Source organism: Homalodisca vitripennis, chromosome 5, assembly GCF_021130785.1.
Source record: "Homalodisca vitripennis isolate AUS2020 chromosome 5, UT_GWSS_2.1, whole genome shotgun sequence".
Taxonomy (NCBI): Eukaryota; Metazoa; Arthropoda; class Insecta; order Hemiptera; family Cicadellidae; genus Homalodisca; species Homalodisca vitripennis.
The window spans coordinates 92,094,700-92,112,408 of record NC_060211.1 but is presented as its reverse complement, the minus strand read 5'-3'; the positions used below and the strand labels follow the sequence as shown (position 1 = coordinate 92,112,408).

At 32.8% G+C, this 17,709-nt stretch overlaps 1 protein-coding gene across 2 annotated transcripts in view; it reads right to left on the bottom strand.

The window, feature by feature from the left end:
* The window catches only part of LOC124362513 (prolyl 4-hydroxylase subunit alpha-1-like), a 30,004-nt gene that overhangs the window by 9,317 nt on the left and 2,978 nt on the right, over positions 1–17,709 (bottom strand). Inside the window, exons 3-8 of one of the 2 annotated variants that reach the window (XM_046817085.1) lie at positions 16,640–16,776; positions 14,045–14,194; positions 8,256–8,414; positions 7,974–8,125; positions 4,843–5,073; positions 2,270–2,434 (exon numbers count right to left, since the gene is read on the bottom strand). In XM_046817085.1, the coding sequence (XP_046673041.1) occupies positions 2,270–2,434; positions 4,843–5,073; positions 7,974–8,125; positions 8,256–8,414; positions 14,045–14,194; positions 16,640–16,776 (994 nt within the window). Of the gene's footprint in view, positions 1–2,212; positions 2,435–4,842; positions 5,074–7,973; positions 8,126–8,255; positions 8,415–14,044; positions 14,195–16,639; positions 16,777–17,709 lie in introns of both variants that reach the window. The other variant, XM_046817084.1, reaches the window with a different exon arrangement.

The following is a 17,709-nucleotide window of genomic DNA, read 5'->3' as shown; positions in this document are numbered from 1 at the left end:
AGGAAAACTTATCTTGTGTTTTCAGGAATTCCTCTTTAAGGATAGACATTTCTCTGGTATAAGTAATCATTTTTCCCTTTTTGTGCTTAGCACAAGATCACACCTTAGGGCATGTCCAGTCAAGTACAAACTGGAGAGATGTGCCAAAGTGGAAATATGCTTTGTCTACCTCATTAGAATTAATAACGGAGTCCCAAGTCTCCATACCCAGTCGCTTCTTTAAGTTAAGGAGACTATTATGTGTAAGATTTCTTTGTAAATTATATATGTTTCCTTTGGTCTCTTTTGGCATGTCAAGTGTACAGTACTGTCCAGTGTGGTCTGATAGCCCAGTTTTAGTCACTTCTACACTTACCCTGTCTTGATCCAGATCTAAGCGTACTATATCTATTGAGGATATAGAGATTTTGTTGGTTCTGGTAGGTAGGAGGTCTAATCTCTGGATGTTATATCCCCTTGGTTAGTTCATTGAATGTACTGTGTTCTCTTTAAACCTCATCAGGATTATCAATATTTACATCCCCCATAACAAGTTTTTCAGCACTCAGCGGTAGTTTGTCCAGAACTTCAGACAGAACTTGAAGTACAGTATCAAAATTTGTACACTCCAATTAAGTATAAGCACTTTTTCTTGGTCATTATTATTTTATGGCTGATACTTCACAAGTCATTTCAATACTATATTGTTCTAAACCTAAGCTTTCAGTTTTATGGGAAACTTGTTTATGTTTATGTATAGCGACTCCTTTAATGTGTTCACTTCTGCCATAAGCACTGATTGATGTGTAGTCAGCTATTCTGGCTTAATCTATTGTGCCTTTTTTTAGATTTTTTAGACCATGTTCTGTCAGTATTATAAAATATGGATTTGTATTGTGCTAGTCGCTAAATTTTTCTTGCCATTCTGTCCATATTTTGGTAAAATAGTAGTTCTGATTTTGCTTTGAGCTTTGTTCTGGATTGCGGTTTTATATATATATATATATATATATATATATATATACATTTGTATATATATATATATATTAGATTGCTACCAAGTAATAAATATAAACAAGAAATCTTATTTGTACTATAATAAAGAAGTTTTTAAACCACTGAAAATATACTATTATTATTTAGTACAAGCAAGCAGGTGGTTGATATGAATGTTTTTTACATATATAAACAATCATATTTTGTACAAACATTAAAATTATGGTTGGCTAGGTAATGTTGGTATTTAAGCATTTGAGATATGGGTTTAGAGGGAGGATTTTGGATTTGAAAGTAATCTGTTATGAGTTTCTATTAAGTCTGGATAATCTTACTACAAAGAGAGAAAGCCTATTTTAAACATTTACAAACACCAGACACACACACACGCTTTTAAATTGAACATTCTATAAATTTCTTTGTTTTAAAGTTTGTTTTTTACAATGGATTATTTGAAAGGATAATAGGGTTTTATACAGTCGCCATTGCTATGTGTTACAATAAGAACTACATTTAGAAGATTGAAATCTACTCTCTTCCTCAGCTGTCAAAAACACTTAGTACTTAAAATAAGGCTAAACATGAAAAATATTTAAAACTAAAATTGTGACAATCAATCTCGCTACTTGTAAAAGTGGTCAGTGTATTTTTCCTGTCATTGTTAAGTTAATTCAGTTTTGTAAGTTTATAGGAAATAATTCATTTATTCATTTGCTACACACAAACCTAAATTTGAAAACAGAATATTTTGTCGGTCTATGTCAATCAGCATATACCTAGCTGGTACAAACAACAGCATTAAGTCGGACTGGAAAGAATGAATCCAAATGATGTCTTTGCTATCACCAGATGCTAGGACCATAACACTACATACACACTCAAGTAGAATACTTCGATGGGATGGTTCTCGATATGTAATATTTTATTTTTCTAACATATAACAATGGAAAATATCCAAAATCCTATTATGCTTTCATTTCATAAAATGTTATCACTTACAGCAAAATAGTGTGAGTAAACCAAGCTGAGAAACACTTATATCATCTCTTTATCAAGTTTTAAATATTATTTCCTGCTCTCCAAATCAGAGTTTTAGAATACTTTATCCATAAAAGGTAAGTTTATTATTATCGCTTGGACTTAAGATCTTTTGATTGACCTACAAAGGGGCAATTATTTTACTATGTACTCAGGTTCGTTTATTCCTAACTATGTTAAACCAAATGAACCATGTTACCCCATGAATGGCATCCATGTGTGTGATATACTCTCCGGCCAGCCCGTAGTTGCTGACCTGATTAGTTTCAGCTCTGCTGACATCCAGGTCTGTCATGGCAGCTATACGGCGGTTCACTGCCAGACTTACTGGATCTGAGTCTTCCAACCAGGCGATGTGACTTGTGCGATAGAGGGCAGCGGAGACGGTGCCGTTAGGCAGCACTATCTTGGCACGCTTCATCTACTGAACATGGACAGTGCAAATGAGAGATTTAGATAAATAAATAACTTTCTCATATTTCACAATTAAAAACAGTTGTTATTGAGATATTTCAGACTCGCCATGGAGAGTAATCTTTAGTCAACAAATGCTAAACCAAAATCAACAAGACTAATAATGCACATCCACAGTGAGTGAAACCTTATTGTGATTGGCTGAAGCTTAACCGATTACTGATCAATCAATCAATGATCAATCTGCTATCAATGTGGCTTCTTTATTACAGGCTACCATGGTTTTGATAATTTGACACTATCTTCCTTAGTAAAGTTACTTATTAAGATTCTTCCTTATCTGGACTTTTAGTGTGCCCAACATGTCCATTAACTCTTATACAAATTGAACTTTTTACCCAATGTAGACTGAACCACAAAATCATGAAATCTCTTGGATTCCAGTCGTGGTGGAATAAGTAATTTACTGTTTTAAAATACCTAAAACATTTTAGATGTCCTGAATAACATTTTTATATTATATCTAATTAAAATCCTGTTAGTCTATTTTTAAATAAAAAAGATAAATGTTTTGGACGTTCTTTATTTAGATTTGTAATTGAGGCAAACACTTAGAGACCTGAATTTCATAATTTGTTTAAAAACTTTTAAATTTCAGTACCTATATCTATAATTTAATTTGAAATAATATTGAACAATTCATTTTTGTGTTTTCATAATTTTGTTACATTTTACTACCACCAAAAATTTACATAAACTAGGAACTATGAATAACTATCATTAAATATTGTAACTCTAAAGTGGACCTACCTAATTTTATTTGAACATTAAAGTCAAAAATAAAAGAAATCAGTGTTATAGAGGAATAACAGATTTAATTTTAATAAGAATATGTCCGTAATTTGTTCCGATGAATACATTGTAAATGTTAAATCAAATAATGAAAACCGTTTTAACATTAGCAGTATTGAAAACTTACCATAATATATTTCTAACTCAAGGGAATTTTATATACTATCAAAAGGGTTTTTCATATAGTACTTTAGCCATATAAAGCTAGTTGAAGATGGCCTTGTATTAGTGAAAAATATTGAATAAAATATGTTTTAGTAACAAAATGATAACTTTCCCCCCGATATCGTACTTTAGTGACACAATTCCTAATGGAATGCTTCAGAGTCACCTTAAATATACTATTGAGCAATTTTGAAATAAATTCAATCCTATTTTTTCCAATTCCAAATATATGAAGATAACTTGAATCATCCAGATCATTCAAAATGAAAGAATAATAATAGCATCATTAAAACTTAACAAGGATGTAGTTATTTTATCATATATTAAATAAAATTCAGTTGTACTATTAAAACTTTATGTTTACATTAGATTCATGAATGTGAACGGCATCTACATGACTCTTCAGTGTATACAAAACTATATTACAGTAAATCAATACAACAGAATATCAAAGGATCTGACAGAACTAATGAGTCTTTCCAAACTGAATGTAACATTTCCGGGTTGTTACAAGTGCCCTGTACTCCGTTCCCACACACCGCCTGTCCACTGTACTGAGTGTATTGCATTCTACAAGCCAGAGGTCCTACATTAGAGATATTCTATGTAATAAAAATATTAATTCTTGTAACTTTTCTTAGTGTTGATGTTTCTATTCCAAATTTATGTTTAAAAAGTAATAAAATTTGCACTATCCCAGCCCTTACCTATTTCATGCAAGAAAAGTCATTCCCAACATTCTTATCTAACAAGCTTTTCATTTATGTAGCAATTATTGTGATATATTACTGTATATCTAAGAACCATATTTCTTTTATTTATTAAAATTATATGAGAAACTTTTTGATCATATGTTTGAAAGATAAAATATCTAAATCCCCATTTGGATCAATTATGACTAAATATCCTTCCTAATTTCCAAAAAGAATACTGAAAAAATAAAAACTTCATTCTCACTTCTATAAAATGCCAATTTCCTCAAAAACTGTTTTATATTATTTACAAAAGGCCACCCAATTTATAAAACATTCTATATCAAAACCTGTTTTACCGTTTTATAACGAACCACTTCAAAATAAAGAACACAGTTATGAACTGTAAATGGTTTTCTAGTATGCAAAATTAACTCCAGGCAACACAATACAGGCAGCACAACGATGAATAAATAAATATATCATCCATAATAAAATTAATTATCTCTCTAAAAGTGTTATACTGTATATTAACTTCAATATATATCATGGTCACAGAATTTCGTTGGTTCTATTAGACACGCAAAATGGTTCTGCAAAGGTCCCACTTAACACTCCATCAATTATCATACAACACAATAATCACTGAGCCATTCCAGCAAAGTAGGTGCTTAAGCAATAAAGGTGTTGAAATTTTGAGTTTTACCGAAGAAAATGCTGTTTTTCGGAAGTGTGCTATCTCATCGTCAGAGACCACATCATGGAACATGACCACTGGAGGTTCAAGGTATAGTTCCTCCAGCTTGAAGGGTTGTAGACGGAGGTAGGAATGGTTGTAGTGGACAAGGTGACACTGCAGCTCCCTCAGAGCCGGCAGAGGTCCCCGACACATCCTGTGGTACTCATCAATCTCTACTTGCTCCAACTCTGGAACACTCTGTTGTAGAAAGTTACAAATATTGTTATAAATGTAAAGTACATTAAAATACATGTGAGTTTTACAACTGGAAGACATTAGATCTAACTCAAAATAATTTAGTATATTTACCTATACTACCTGTTTACTGGACGATTTAAAAACTATGCCTAAAAAATGACAACGTCTGGTTAATCGGACATCATAAAAAATTCAAAAATAAAGATTTTATTTGTTTACAAACTTTTTCTTATTTAAAACATATGGTTTTACATGAAACCATATTTATAGTATACACACACACATATTGTGACAGGTCAAATTACGACATTTAAATATTCGCGGGGAATTAGCAGACTGTGACGTCAGTAAATCACATGTTATCGGAATTGAGATTTATTCAATTAATAACGGAGAAATATATTAAACTTTATACGGGAACAAATTTAATTAATTAAAATGAGTTAAACATAACCGAAATTCGTGTTTTACAAAAGTACTAAATAAAATTACGCAGAAAAGCCAATTGTGGGATAAAATGACTTGCGTATTGATGACATCAGAAAGCACATGTTGCAAAAAATTTAAATAAAAAAGCTATAGAAAAATAATAAAAGAAAATAGAAAGACTTAAATTGATCAATTATAGTGAACGTGATAAATTTCGACAATTATGAGAAAAGAATCAAATTATATTCAATCGTGAAGACGCTGATTTGAACGGGAGAGGGGATGAGTATTGTTTGAGCCGGTATGCGTGGTTTTAGACGGAGAATCTTTCTTCTCTCTATGGACTTGAAGCAGCGAGGACGTGTGCTCGTGTAGATCCTCCTGGTACAGTGGTGATGAAATGTGAAACTGTGCAATGGTGCATTGAAGTTGTAGTCAGGGATGGGATGTTGTGTTGGTGAACGGGTTATCAAGGCAAAGTGAGTAGAATTGGACAGTATAACATAAAATAAATTGACGTCAAAGTCATTTGCTTTGTCTTTCATTGACTATCCCATCTACAAAGAAATGTGGTAAGTGGGAGGGTAAGCTTGGCTTAAAGAGTATTACTTTCAAAACTTATTTGATTCGAAGTGATTGATGGGAACGGTGAATATTTTGTGAACTTTATTGTGATGTGAACAGTCATGTTGATCAGAACTTTCAAAGGAGTGATATTGAGTTTGAACCATCATTCAACCTACTTGGGGAACCTAAGATGAATATTGACCCAGTGCTGGTGATATGTAGCGTGTAGCCTACTTTCACTAATGCAAACTGCACTTCCAGCAACGCCACAGACATTGAGGTTTGATCGTTGTTTAAACACCGACTTGGAACAATGTGAGTCAGCTAACGGGGGACTGCAACACATGTTAAAGAGCGGTTTGAAGAACTGATCGTAAGCAAGTCACACAACCAACGAGGGGCGGCACACTTGGAGGACTGATCGTGAGCGGATTGGCACAACAAACGGGGGACGATGAGCGTAGCGGGGTCGCACAGCCAACGAGGGGCCTGGATCGTAACAATATATATATATAGAGAGAGAGAGAGAGAGATTTTATTATAGAAGGATATAATACAGTAGCTTATGGAACAGACTCTAGACCAAATGAGACTGACCTAACAAATTGTACACCGAGGCATCCTGCCAGAGGTCCCGGAAAAGATACAAATCCAGAAATGTATTTGGAAAAAAATTTCCAATGATAGGAAGAAGAACTGCTGTATTTTGTAGTGCAGCCAGCATAAAGGCTGGTGGAAAGAGAAGAAAATCAACATTTATGTGCAAAAAATTCAAAAAAGGGCTGGCATAGGAAGTTTTTACCTTTTCATCACTGCTAGATTTTTGGGTTTATATTATAAATGTTATCCCATTTGAAAAACTAGATAATTTTTACAATGTATATTTGACAAATTAGTTTTACTTGTGTGTTGATGTTATCTGTATTTTTCCTTAACTTTATATTTTGTGTAAAGTCATAAGATATTTTTAAGACTTCAAAAATTGTGCCAGTTCTTAGATTTCTAAACAATGCCACAATTTTTTTATTTGAGAATATTTTACTATTAAATGTTAACAGTGTTTTCATAATTTAGTGGAATCTGCAGTGAATTTATCGAATTGAGCCAAGTTATTTTTTTCATCACAATATGGAGGTATACATAAAAATAAAACTGAGAACTTTTTCATGTAAGAAACGTTTTTGTAGTAAAAAAGTCATTTGAAAGGTATTTGTTCTTCCAATCTGTTTATTTGGTAATTTAATCATATATGTGACAGAAACGGCCAAATACAAAATAATTTAATTGTAAAAAGTAAGAGCTCTGTGGTGTTTCAATCTTTATTGAAGATGTATATAAAGATAGTGAAAAACAGGCATGACCTTCACTTGACAGTTTTCTGTTTAATTTCAAGTTTAATAAGACAGTATCGTGAAAGTGAGAACTTTGCAAGAGTTACATCTAATCATGTTGTCTTTCAAGAGCATTTTCTGAAACTTTAGCTCTAACAACTTTAGATACCATCTTCTTCCAAATTATCATTCTAAATAAGATTAACATTTTCTGCTTATTCTTACTGATGTTTGATAGTTGTAGGATTTTTTCATGAAGCCCTGATATCAAAATGTTAACTGAGTCATTATACAAAATTATAGTTTTAGCAATTTTATAAAAAGTGTGTTAAAATAACATTCAAACAGTAAAGATAAATCTTATTATTGTAGCCAAGATCCCAAGATTCTATTTTATAATAACCATACTTAATTATTTTTAATACTATTTGATAAAAGTAGGCCTACACCAAAAACTGCTAGTTTAACATTAGTAAGCTAGGGACCACTGAATCCTTAACAAGATAAACATTTATGGTCTATATGTAATGTACAGCTAATTGATGATTTCAAGTATGCAATTGGTATACTTACTTTTATTTTATCTAATTTCTTCCAATCTGAAATTTCTTTACATTTACCAGTAAGAGCAAGGTTATAATCCTTTACTAAATGATCGGGTGGAATGTATAATGGATACTTCTCTAGCAGCTCTTGGAGGTAGTATGTTGATAAGTCTTGGTCACCTGCAAATATATACCCAACTTTTAATTAATTATGCTAATCTATTTGCAAGTCATAAAGTATTTTTCTTATGGATAGACAACTAATAATTGTTTTAAGGCTGAATTACATATTTAAAACAACTGTACATACCTTCAAAGCAAGTGGTAATAAAAAGATTCTCCAATATAAGCCCTGGAGGGCATGTTCTGTCATGATGGACCTTGCCGAGAGCTTCCAGCAGCCAATCTGTTGCCAACTGAAAGTCGTGTCTGTTGTAGTAGAGCTGGGCTACAGCGACACAGTCTGCAGCTATAATTAATAAAAGTCAGCGTGCAATGCTGACATACTCAAGTATGTATTTTAAACAAACATGAATAAAGGATGACGGAGATGACTATCATATTAATGAATGACATGTGAAGCCAAAATTGACTGTGTCTTAGAAAATCTTGTAATAATAATTAATAATGAAACCCTACAGTCTATATAGGGTTGCTTAATTTTACAATCATAATTATTTTTCAGGACATTTATTTTTAAAAACTAAAACACATTTTGAGCTCTAGATTACTAGATTGTTTTCTTTGTTCTCAATATATTTTGTGTTTTCCTTTAATTTATAATACCTGAAATATTGCAGTCAATAGTGTTTGGCCCCTATTTCTAAAACTTATGAATAGACAACATGCATTTATATGGTGGTTAAAGATTCTCTAAAAGTATTGGTTGGAAAGTTGGGTGATATAAACATCTCAAGAAACAAGAGAATCAAGAATCTTGATTCTTGATTTCTTGATTAAATTTTCTTTATCAATATATATAAAAAGATTTATTAGATAAATTTTATATCCGTAAGGTTGGTTTCATTATATGAAGACTGTGAAATTTATAAAAAACTTGCGAAAGCAACAAGCCTATGCAAATTTTCCCTAGTCCGTAATGTCAGTAAAACTGAATTATTTTAAAAATAATAATCGTTGGAAATTAACAATTTGGGGGGTCCGGACCCCTTGAACCCTCTTGTTGGCTACGCACTTACTCAGGCCCGTTTTACACCCTGCCAGCGCCCTAGGCACAACGAAGAGTTGCGCCCCTTTATATACCCCTGCCAGCTGACTACGAAACCCCCCCCCCACCAGCCCTACCATAACGCCTATACCCCATAAATTTAGATTTAGGTCTGAAATGCAGTTTTGGTTTGGGAGGGACTTTAGACTTAACGTCCCTTTACAAATTATCCTGATTCTTTTTCGAGAGCCTTCCCATTATCCACCACTTATGGACCCGCCGTGACCGGACTGGTAACCGGTAGCCGTGAGGTTTCTACTGGCCTCTGGTGGGAATTTGTGTAACATACCTGTTACACCCATTCTCCCTTCTTTACATTTGAAGTATTTACATTATTTATAGTATTCGTTTAATCACATATTCTTTGGATTATTTTTGGTTTTTTGGCTTACCACTAGACTGACTACAGATTCATGCAATAGTTTTTTTCTGGTTTTCCGTATTGCAAAGTCGTCAATAATGTTTGTTAGTCTAATTTTAAAGTAATGTCGTTTTGGGTGCACAGCAACAATAAGCCATTAAAACCATTGATGATCTAATTTCTGACTTCACTCTTTTCAAAGCTGAAAGCTACGTTCAGCTGTGCAGTTCGTCACAGGTAAGGTTAGAAAATATCCTAAGAGCGACCTTCTAATTGGGGAACGTATTCTCCAATTCGTTTGATTTTTATGTAGGCGTATATATCTTTGATCTTAGAAAGGTTCTCCAAGACCATGCATTGTTTGAAATAGTTACATTCCTGGGCAAAGTCTTGTCCATCAATATCGTTCTTGTATACTTCTCCTAACAGTTTAGCTTCACATGTCACCTCTTTGGAATTTTTCTCTTCTAAATTTTGTAAGATATTAAATCTTGTGTCGATATTTTATTGACCTCCCTTCTTTTGTTGAGCTGCGAAGCTATGTTGTCAATAATGGCCATAAACACCCCAGTGCGAAATCTTTCTCGAGGAGATGTTTCTTCCATGCTTTCTGCCCTTCTTTTCATCTGGCAATAGCTTTCTTTTTCTTACTTTGTCATATACAGCTTCTTCTTTTTCTGCAAGTTTTAATGCTTTGGACTCGACATCATCAAATAAATCTCTCTTTTCCCTCAAAAACGAGGATAGTGTTTCGAGTTCCTTTGTAGAACCAAATATGTATAAATCTTGATTTTGAAGATTCAAACTTGTTACTTTGTTTTATTCAACTGTCTCGAGAATTTCGTCCCAGATCACAGTTAATAATATGGTTTAGAAATTTCCACGTGTTTTCAGAAACTCGGCTGTGCATTGTGTTTATAGTGTCTGAGAACGGCTTTATTTAGCTCTTCAAGAGCATCTATTAATTAATTCATGTCGACTTATTGTTAAAGCTCTACCCTAGCAGACCATCTTGTGTCACTCAGAGGTTTTTACCATTAGCTTTCTCTAATCTTTCTTTGATTTTCCTTCGTAACTCTTTTCAATGTGACTTTTTAAGATGTTCCACCTGTAAGTGGATGCCGAGAAAAAAAGCATACAGCCCTTATACTAATGTAAAAAATATTGTGTGTTATCTGGGACACGCCTTATCGGCAGCAAAACACCCAGGAAGGTTTAGTGAATGAGCTGCACCTGGTACATAGTCAGCAAGATCATTTTTGCTGTTATTCCTTGCCTGAAAGACCTGAGTATATGCCCGACATGTTTGATGCATTGTCGTAAGTTTGTCCACGACAGTTATCAACATCCAGCTCAAGTTTCTCTAGTAAACTGAGGGGTTGCTTATTCAAAACTTCTAGATTTGTGGCATTACACTTGGTAAGAGTTGTATTAGGCGTTCGTTGGTGCAAGCATTGGGCAATGAAAACATACCGCAGTACTACAGCCAATTGTTCTGTGTGTGACTCGTCAAGTGTGGAGTCTATGATTAAAGAGAGATAGCGAGCTTGCTTGATTTCATTTAAGATTTGTTTCAGTACTTTGCCTATAATCTCAATAAATTCACTGCAAATTTCAGACGAAAGGTATAATAAGTGTATTTGCCTTTGTGTATAAGTGTACATTTATCTTTGTTACCATGTGTTGCTATGTGTTTCGGGAGAAATAGATCAAATTCACATATCAGCTCAAAAACAGCCTAGAAAAAGTCCGTTTGATGATTATGCGTGCAGATACAACCAAGGCAATGTGTTTTTTCAATTTTTTGTGCCTTCCCAAAAAATGCCAATTGGCCTAGCGCCCTAGGCACGTGCCTACCGTGCCTATTCGGTTAAAACGGGCCTGCCCTTACTTGTAGATATATTAACAGATTAAGTAAAGGTAAATTGTAAGTATCTTGACAGTTAAGCACAGTGACGAGAAAATATTAAACAGGTAAATCAAGTTTCTAAGAATAGAGTCTGAATATAGAAATCATAAACTGAAACCAAGAAACAAACTTTGGTGAAGTATGTTGGAAATTATGTGTTTGAATTCAAATTCAAATTCAAATTCAAATTCAAAATTTCTTTATTCAGCCATGTAACAGATTACAAGAATAGCGTCACAATAAATCTCAATATAAATTTATAATTGCTATATTAAAACATAAAAATCAGTTTGACACTCACTGAAAAAGTAAGATTTGGCTATGTAGCCTTCTACAGAGTAAGTTAAAACAATTTTTAAATCAAGACAGTTATTAGTTAAGGTAATTATTAGGTAATTTAAGGGGATTTTATACATTTCTAAACATACCCAACAATACTTAAATGTTACTTACATATTGAAACAAAAAAAAGTCTTCAAAAGAATACAAGGATAATGTTAATAAATAATTTTTAAGTAGTTTTTTGAAATTTTCATAATTTTGCTCATTTTGAATATTGAGAGGAAGGTTAAACAAAAATTTTGTGCCAATGAAACCAGTTTTCTTTTCATAAAACTTCAGCCTATGTTGTTCCACATATCTGCTACGTCTTAAATTATGATCATGACGATTTAAAATACTAATTGGGTTGTTGTATTTTTTTACGTATAAAACAGTTTCATAAATGTATAGATCATATACAGTTAAAATTTGAAGTTGAGAAAAGTATGGTTTCACTGTATCTCTTTGTTTTAGGTTAAAAATTATTCTTAGAGCTTTTTTTTGTTGTAATAAGATTCTGTCCAGATTTCTTTTAGTTGTGGCTCCGTATATTCCTATATTGTAAGACATATGGGAATTTACCATAGCAAAGTAGATGGCTTTCAATGTCTCAATGCTACACACCCTTGACATTTGGCGTAAAGCAAATAGACCGGAGGACATTTTTTTTTTACCACATAATCAACATGTTTCTCCCAACCCAAATTCCGATCTAATATTATTCCAAGAAACTTTGTATTGTCTACTTGATTCAATTTTGAATTTTCTAAATATATGTTAGGCTCAAATTGTAATCTTGATTGTTTAGTACTGAACGATACAAAATTTGATTTATTTGGGTTTAGCAAGAGATTCTTGGAACTCAGGAAATCTTTAACAGTTAAAAGGTTTAAAAAAGACAAAAGCTCAATGTCTTCCTGTTTATTACCTGAAACCGTAATACTTGCATCATCAGCATAAAGGCATATTGAGCCTCCACCTGGAACCGTCCCAGGGAGCCCCTTTAAATAACAGAGAAATAAAAGAGGGCCCAGGATAGAACCTTGAGGAACGCCATGTTTAACTATTTTAAATTTTGAAAAATAGGTTCTAATGTAATTATATTTAAAAAAAACTTGTTAAAAATATGTATATTAAAAAAAACAGAATAAAAACTTGTTTAATACGACCCAACAAAACTTTTCAATTCACATACTAATTATTTTCAAACCAACTTCCATTTGATTTGAAATTATTATTTTCATTCTACTGTTTGACATTATGTGTTATGAATTTCAGAATTGATTGGTAATTTTTTAACTCTTCAACATCATTATCCCTTACACTTAAAGATCGTGAAATTAGTATAGGTTCAACATTTTTAGTTATTTAATTTTTTTTTTTTTGCCATTTATGATGTACAACCACAACTGTACACTCCTGTTGTATGTCTGAGAAACAATAACGAAGATACTTCACATGAAAACTGTCAATATAGTGCAATAAGTAAGATTAGAGGCTTTTACTTTATTGGGTGAGTAAAATTTGTACAATTTTTTACCTGTAACAAAACAAAGTCAAACAGTCTAAAGTCTCTGAGATAAGTAATAGACACACTCATGTTAGAACCTCATGCCACTAGAAGCACATAAATGTGCGTCCAAATATGAGTGCGAAAAATATTTACAAGTAATTTTAATTTGGTTGTACAGTTAAAGGAACAAAATTATGTCTTCAATCTAATAAACTTCACCATTAAATTCAAAAATTGTATTTCAGTCTTCTAAGAGATGTTTCATTGTAATTTTACATAAATGTAATACTAAAAAATTCAAGTAATTCTCAAAATGTTTGCAAAATCTTAAGAATATATTATCATACATATTTTTTTATGTTCACAAGCCATGTCATATCTTCCAAATTCCTTTTTTTGCTTGGCCTCAAGCTTTATATGACATCAAAATAATATAATACTAATTTGGGCCTAAACTTAATATTAGGTACTTCATATAGACCTATGTAAATACCTATAGCTAATTGTTTTAATAATGAATAAATACTCTTTGAATATTTTAATACAAGTAGCTTCTTAACTGTAATTGTCAGAACAATAAATCTAGATTACAGTATTGTAAGAGAATTATTGAACTTTGGTAAAATATCTCCTATAGTAATTAAGAAGAGATATTTACATTTTAAAAAGTAAATCAATTCATTAATAGTATAATTTTTTCTTATAAAAATGAAATGAAATAATAATACTTCTCTTGAAGAATTAAAAAAATTTAAGCATTGTCCTACCGCAAAGAACAGCTGTCTTGTGGGTGCCTGGAAGGTGGCCTGAAGCCAGACTGGTTGCACTCAGAGAGTAGACGTCCTGTAGTCTGGTCAGAGCTCTCACTGCTCCAGCCATGTCCTCCTCAGTGGGCAGGGTGAGGTCCTTCAGTTTGTCTGCACAGTACTAGACAGCTGAGGAATCAAATCTCATTGGAAGGCAGGGTAAGATACAACTTATAATTTGGGAGCTACTAGTGCCATCTGGGAATTATAAGTTTTTATAATATTATTAAAAGCACCATTAAAATTGAGGACACAACTGTAATTTCAAAAGTACTTCTGTAATTTGAGTAGTGAAGCACGGTGTCTGCCAAGTGGCAAGTTCAAAACCAATCTCGATTTTGGAATCAAGGTAACAATGTGTACATTGTTTACAGTCTTCATAGTGACACTAAAACTTATAATAGTTAAAACTAATAACTTAGGTAGCAGCAGCATTCAGGACAAGTTATATTCCTACGTGATATGTAATTCCTGAGCCCCAGTAACTGTTTACAAAGTGGGATTCACAGGCTAAAGGTACCAAGGAGAGTTCCTCCAAGGATTTATCAGAAGCAAAAATTATTCCCGCAATTTTTGGCTCCATGTGGTTGATGAAGAAAATGTTTGAAAGGCCCATCAAATTCCAATCTTATGAATAAAGATGAATCGCAAAATTTGTTGCTAAGCACTAATATTAATAACGGCTGGACCAATTCGGCTAATTCTTTTTGTAAATTATTGGCTGAAATCGAAGGAAGGTTTATAAGAAGGGAAAGATAAGAAAAGTTACCTAGAATGTTTTGTAATTCAGAAAAATTTTAGTATTTATGTTTTATAATCCAAATTTAACTGACACTAAACGAAATTGACTGAAAGATATATTTACATTTAAATTTTATAAAATATTAAGTATACAGCGTTTGGTCATTATTAGTGTAATGCAGATACTAAATTAAAAGTTAATATCTAAATTTTAATCTAGATTGTGCCACTAACAAATTTAAAACATCTAATGCATTAGTGTAAATGCTCTTTAAACACTGTTATAAAACCAACCTTTATGAACAAAACTATTAATGTTTTCACATAAGACACTCCAAACTGGCAGACTTCCTTGACATTGTGATATGGTATTCTATAAGTGGCTTATGGAAAAACATAGAAATGAACATAATATGCCACAATGATCGATTTTCCCCCAAGAATGCAGTCCAAAAAACAACAAGACTTCTATAACGCAAGTAAGTATAAGTAAGAAGAATGTACCTTTTTAACATTTTTGATGTTTAATTTCTATGATGTACATTTCGGATTCGGAGAATCCATCTTCAGGTACTGTAGGTTAAGGTCAATGATTGTTTTGGAATGTTGCATGAACTTATAAGGATTTCCCCATTATACCGGAAGTAGATAGGAAGTAGGGAGAATTTCCCTCTAGGCCTTAATAGGTTTCTCAGTCCTATGTATGTTTAATTTTTTCTCTTCATTTGGACAACAAAGTAAACTGATGAGATATTTATGGTATTGGAAATATCCTAGACCAGAACTATATGACAAGAGCTAAAAGTAAAAGCTTTTCGACCAAAGTAGGTTTTGAGACCTGTGTATTTGTATTTTCTTGATTTGGCTAACAAGGCAGAATTAGTCGTGACATTGGAAATATAACTAATTTGAACAAGAAGTGCTCCTAATATCTATCTGATATATGCTTACTTACATTTGAAAAATGTTATATGACTTCCTAATTTTACATCTGCTTTTACTAAATAGACTTCAATTTTAAAAACTGGATGCAAAGCCGCAGGTAACAACTAGTAAATTGAAATGTAAACGTGACTTTAAATGTCTTTATTGTTAAATACTGTGATGAATTATTATTGAGTTATTGAGTACATGAAGTGTTTTACGCAAACAGCAATATGAAAATGTCCTTAAGAATTGAAAAGTCCCTGCTGTTAATATCCAATTGGAAGAATATTATGATGTTACTATCAGAAATTAGAGTACCGTACCGGTAAAAAATAGAAGATAGAAAGCGGCTTGTTAGCTAATTCTCTCTTACAACATATCCATTGATGATGGCCACAACATGGATATCTCACTGAAAGATAAATCGTGTGTGTAAACATAATAGACTCACAGTTCAAGGTATACCTTGTCCCCACACAATATCTTGTCCCTTGCTCCTTCATTATGAATGTCATAAAGCAAGTTTACCAAAGCCTTTGCATCATGATTTGTCAACAGAATGTCTTCTTGTAAAACTCAAAACTGTACAACAATGCTATGCTCAATCTCCCCAAAAAAGATTTCAATGTAGTTGCTTCACAATATGAGAGCTAAAAGCTGTGCTGACCACAATTTGGTTTTGGCAAAAGTCAGTATTAGAAGATGTTAGTAGAGAAAGACAAGTCAAATGTCCTAGATTATCGTGAAATACATCCAACTGGCAAGTTTTTCTGTAAGAGTAATAAAAATATTTTCTCTCTTACTGTTTTGTTCCTACGAAATAGTAGAACCCATATCTTTGTAATGTTGTTTATTACATATACTGTTAGCAGTGAAAGTTTCTCTTACTGTGACTGAGAAGGCTGAGAGTTTTTGGCCAATCCTGCGTGAGGCGACGTAGCAGGGAGAATGAATTGATAGGGTTGGCCACGTAGTGTTCTCTGTTGACAATGTTGGACAGTGATCTTGCAGCTTGCTCGTATCTACTACAAGGGGGCAAAATTGTGTCAAGAAGATGCATATAATTACATCTACATAACAAGTAATTATTGACAACCAATTTTATTCCTCTCTTTTTTACCAAAACAGATGAAACACTACTATATATTCCATCTGGAATTTCTCAAAGAAATACTATGTTTATTTTGCATGTTTCCTATACTCACTAATACTATTTTTCTCTAAACTGCTTTAAGACCTGCAATATAATGAATATTTAATTAATAAAAATGGATTTTGAGGAGAATTACAAGGATTTATTAGTAGATATAATACCAGTATAATGTTTATAATGGTCATGCATTGACAAGTATACAGCAAATGATCAAACAGAATAAAAATCTATAGGTAAACCGCTTACAAAAAAAACTGGGCGATTTTAGTTTACACAGTGTGGGGTAAAAACCCCTCTGCCGCTGTGATGCTGCCCTCTCCCAGTATTCCCATTACTGCTCGGCACTTGAATGCTTGCTCTATCACCTGGCCTGGCCACTGCCACTTAGCGGCTAACCTCACATCAAAATGCAAGCTCCCTGGATACGTCTATAGCTACATTAGTCTGTTCAATTAATATTTTACACTTGTATAGGCCTACACACAAAAATAGAATATACTTATAGAATAGGTAAGTAGCCGCAGTGTCAACAAAATGACACGACCCACACAGCTGATAAAACAGAGACAAGGAGATGCTTGTCCCACTCCCCACCACTGGAGGGGGGCCCTCTTGAATTTGACTGCTCAGATATTTGCTTCTGCACAGGTTTCTTAGCGAGCGGTTTATCTAACCACAAATATATGAGCCACTAATTAATGATTCATCACAAAATAAGAAAACTAACAATTAGTCAATTAATCAAACCCACCTGACTTAAAAATTATTTTAGAACAAGGTTTACCACTCAGTTTACAAATGTATT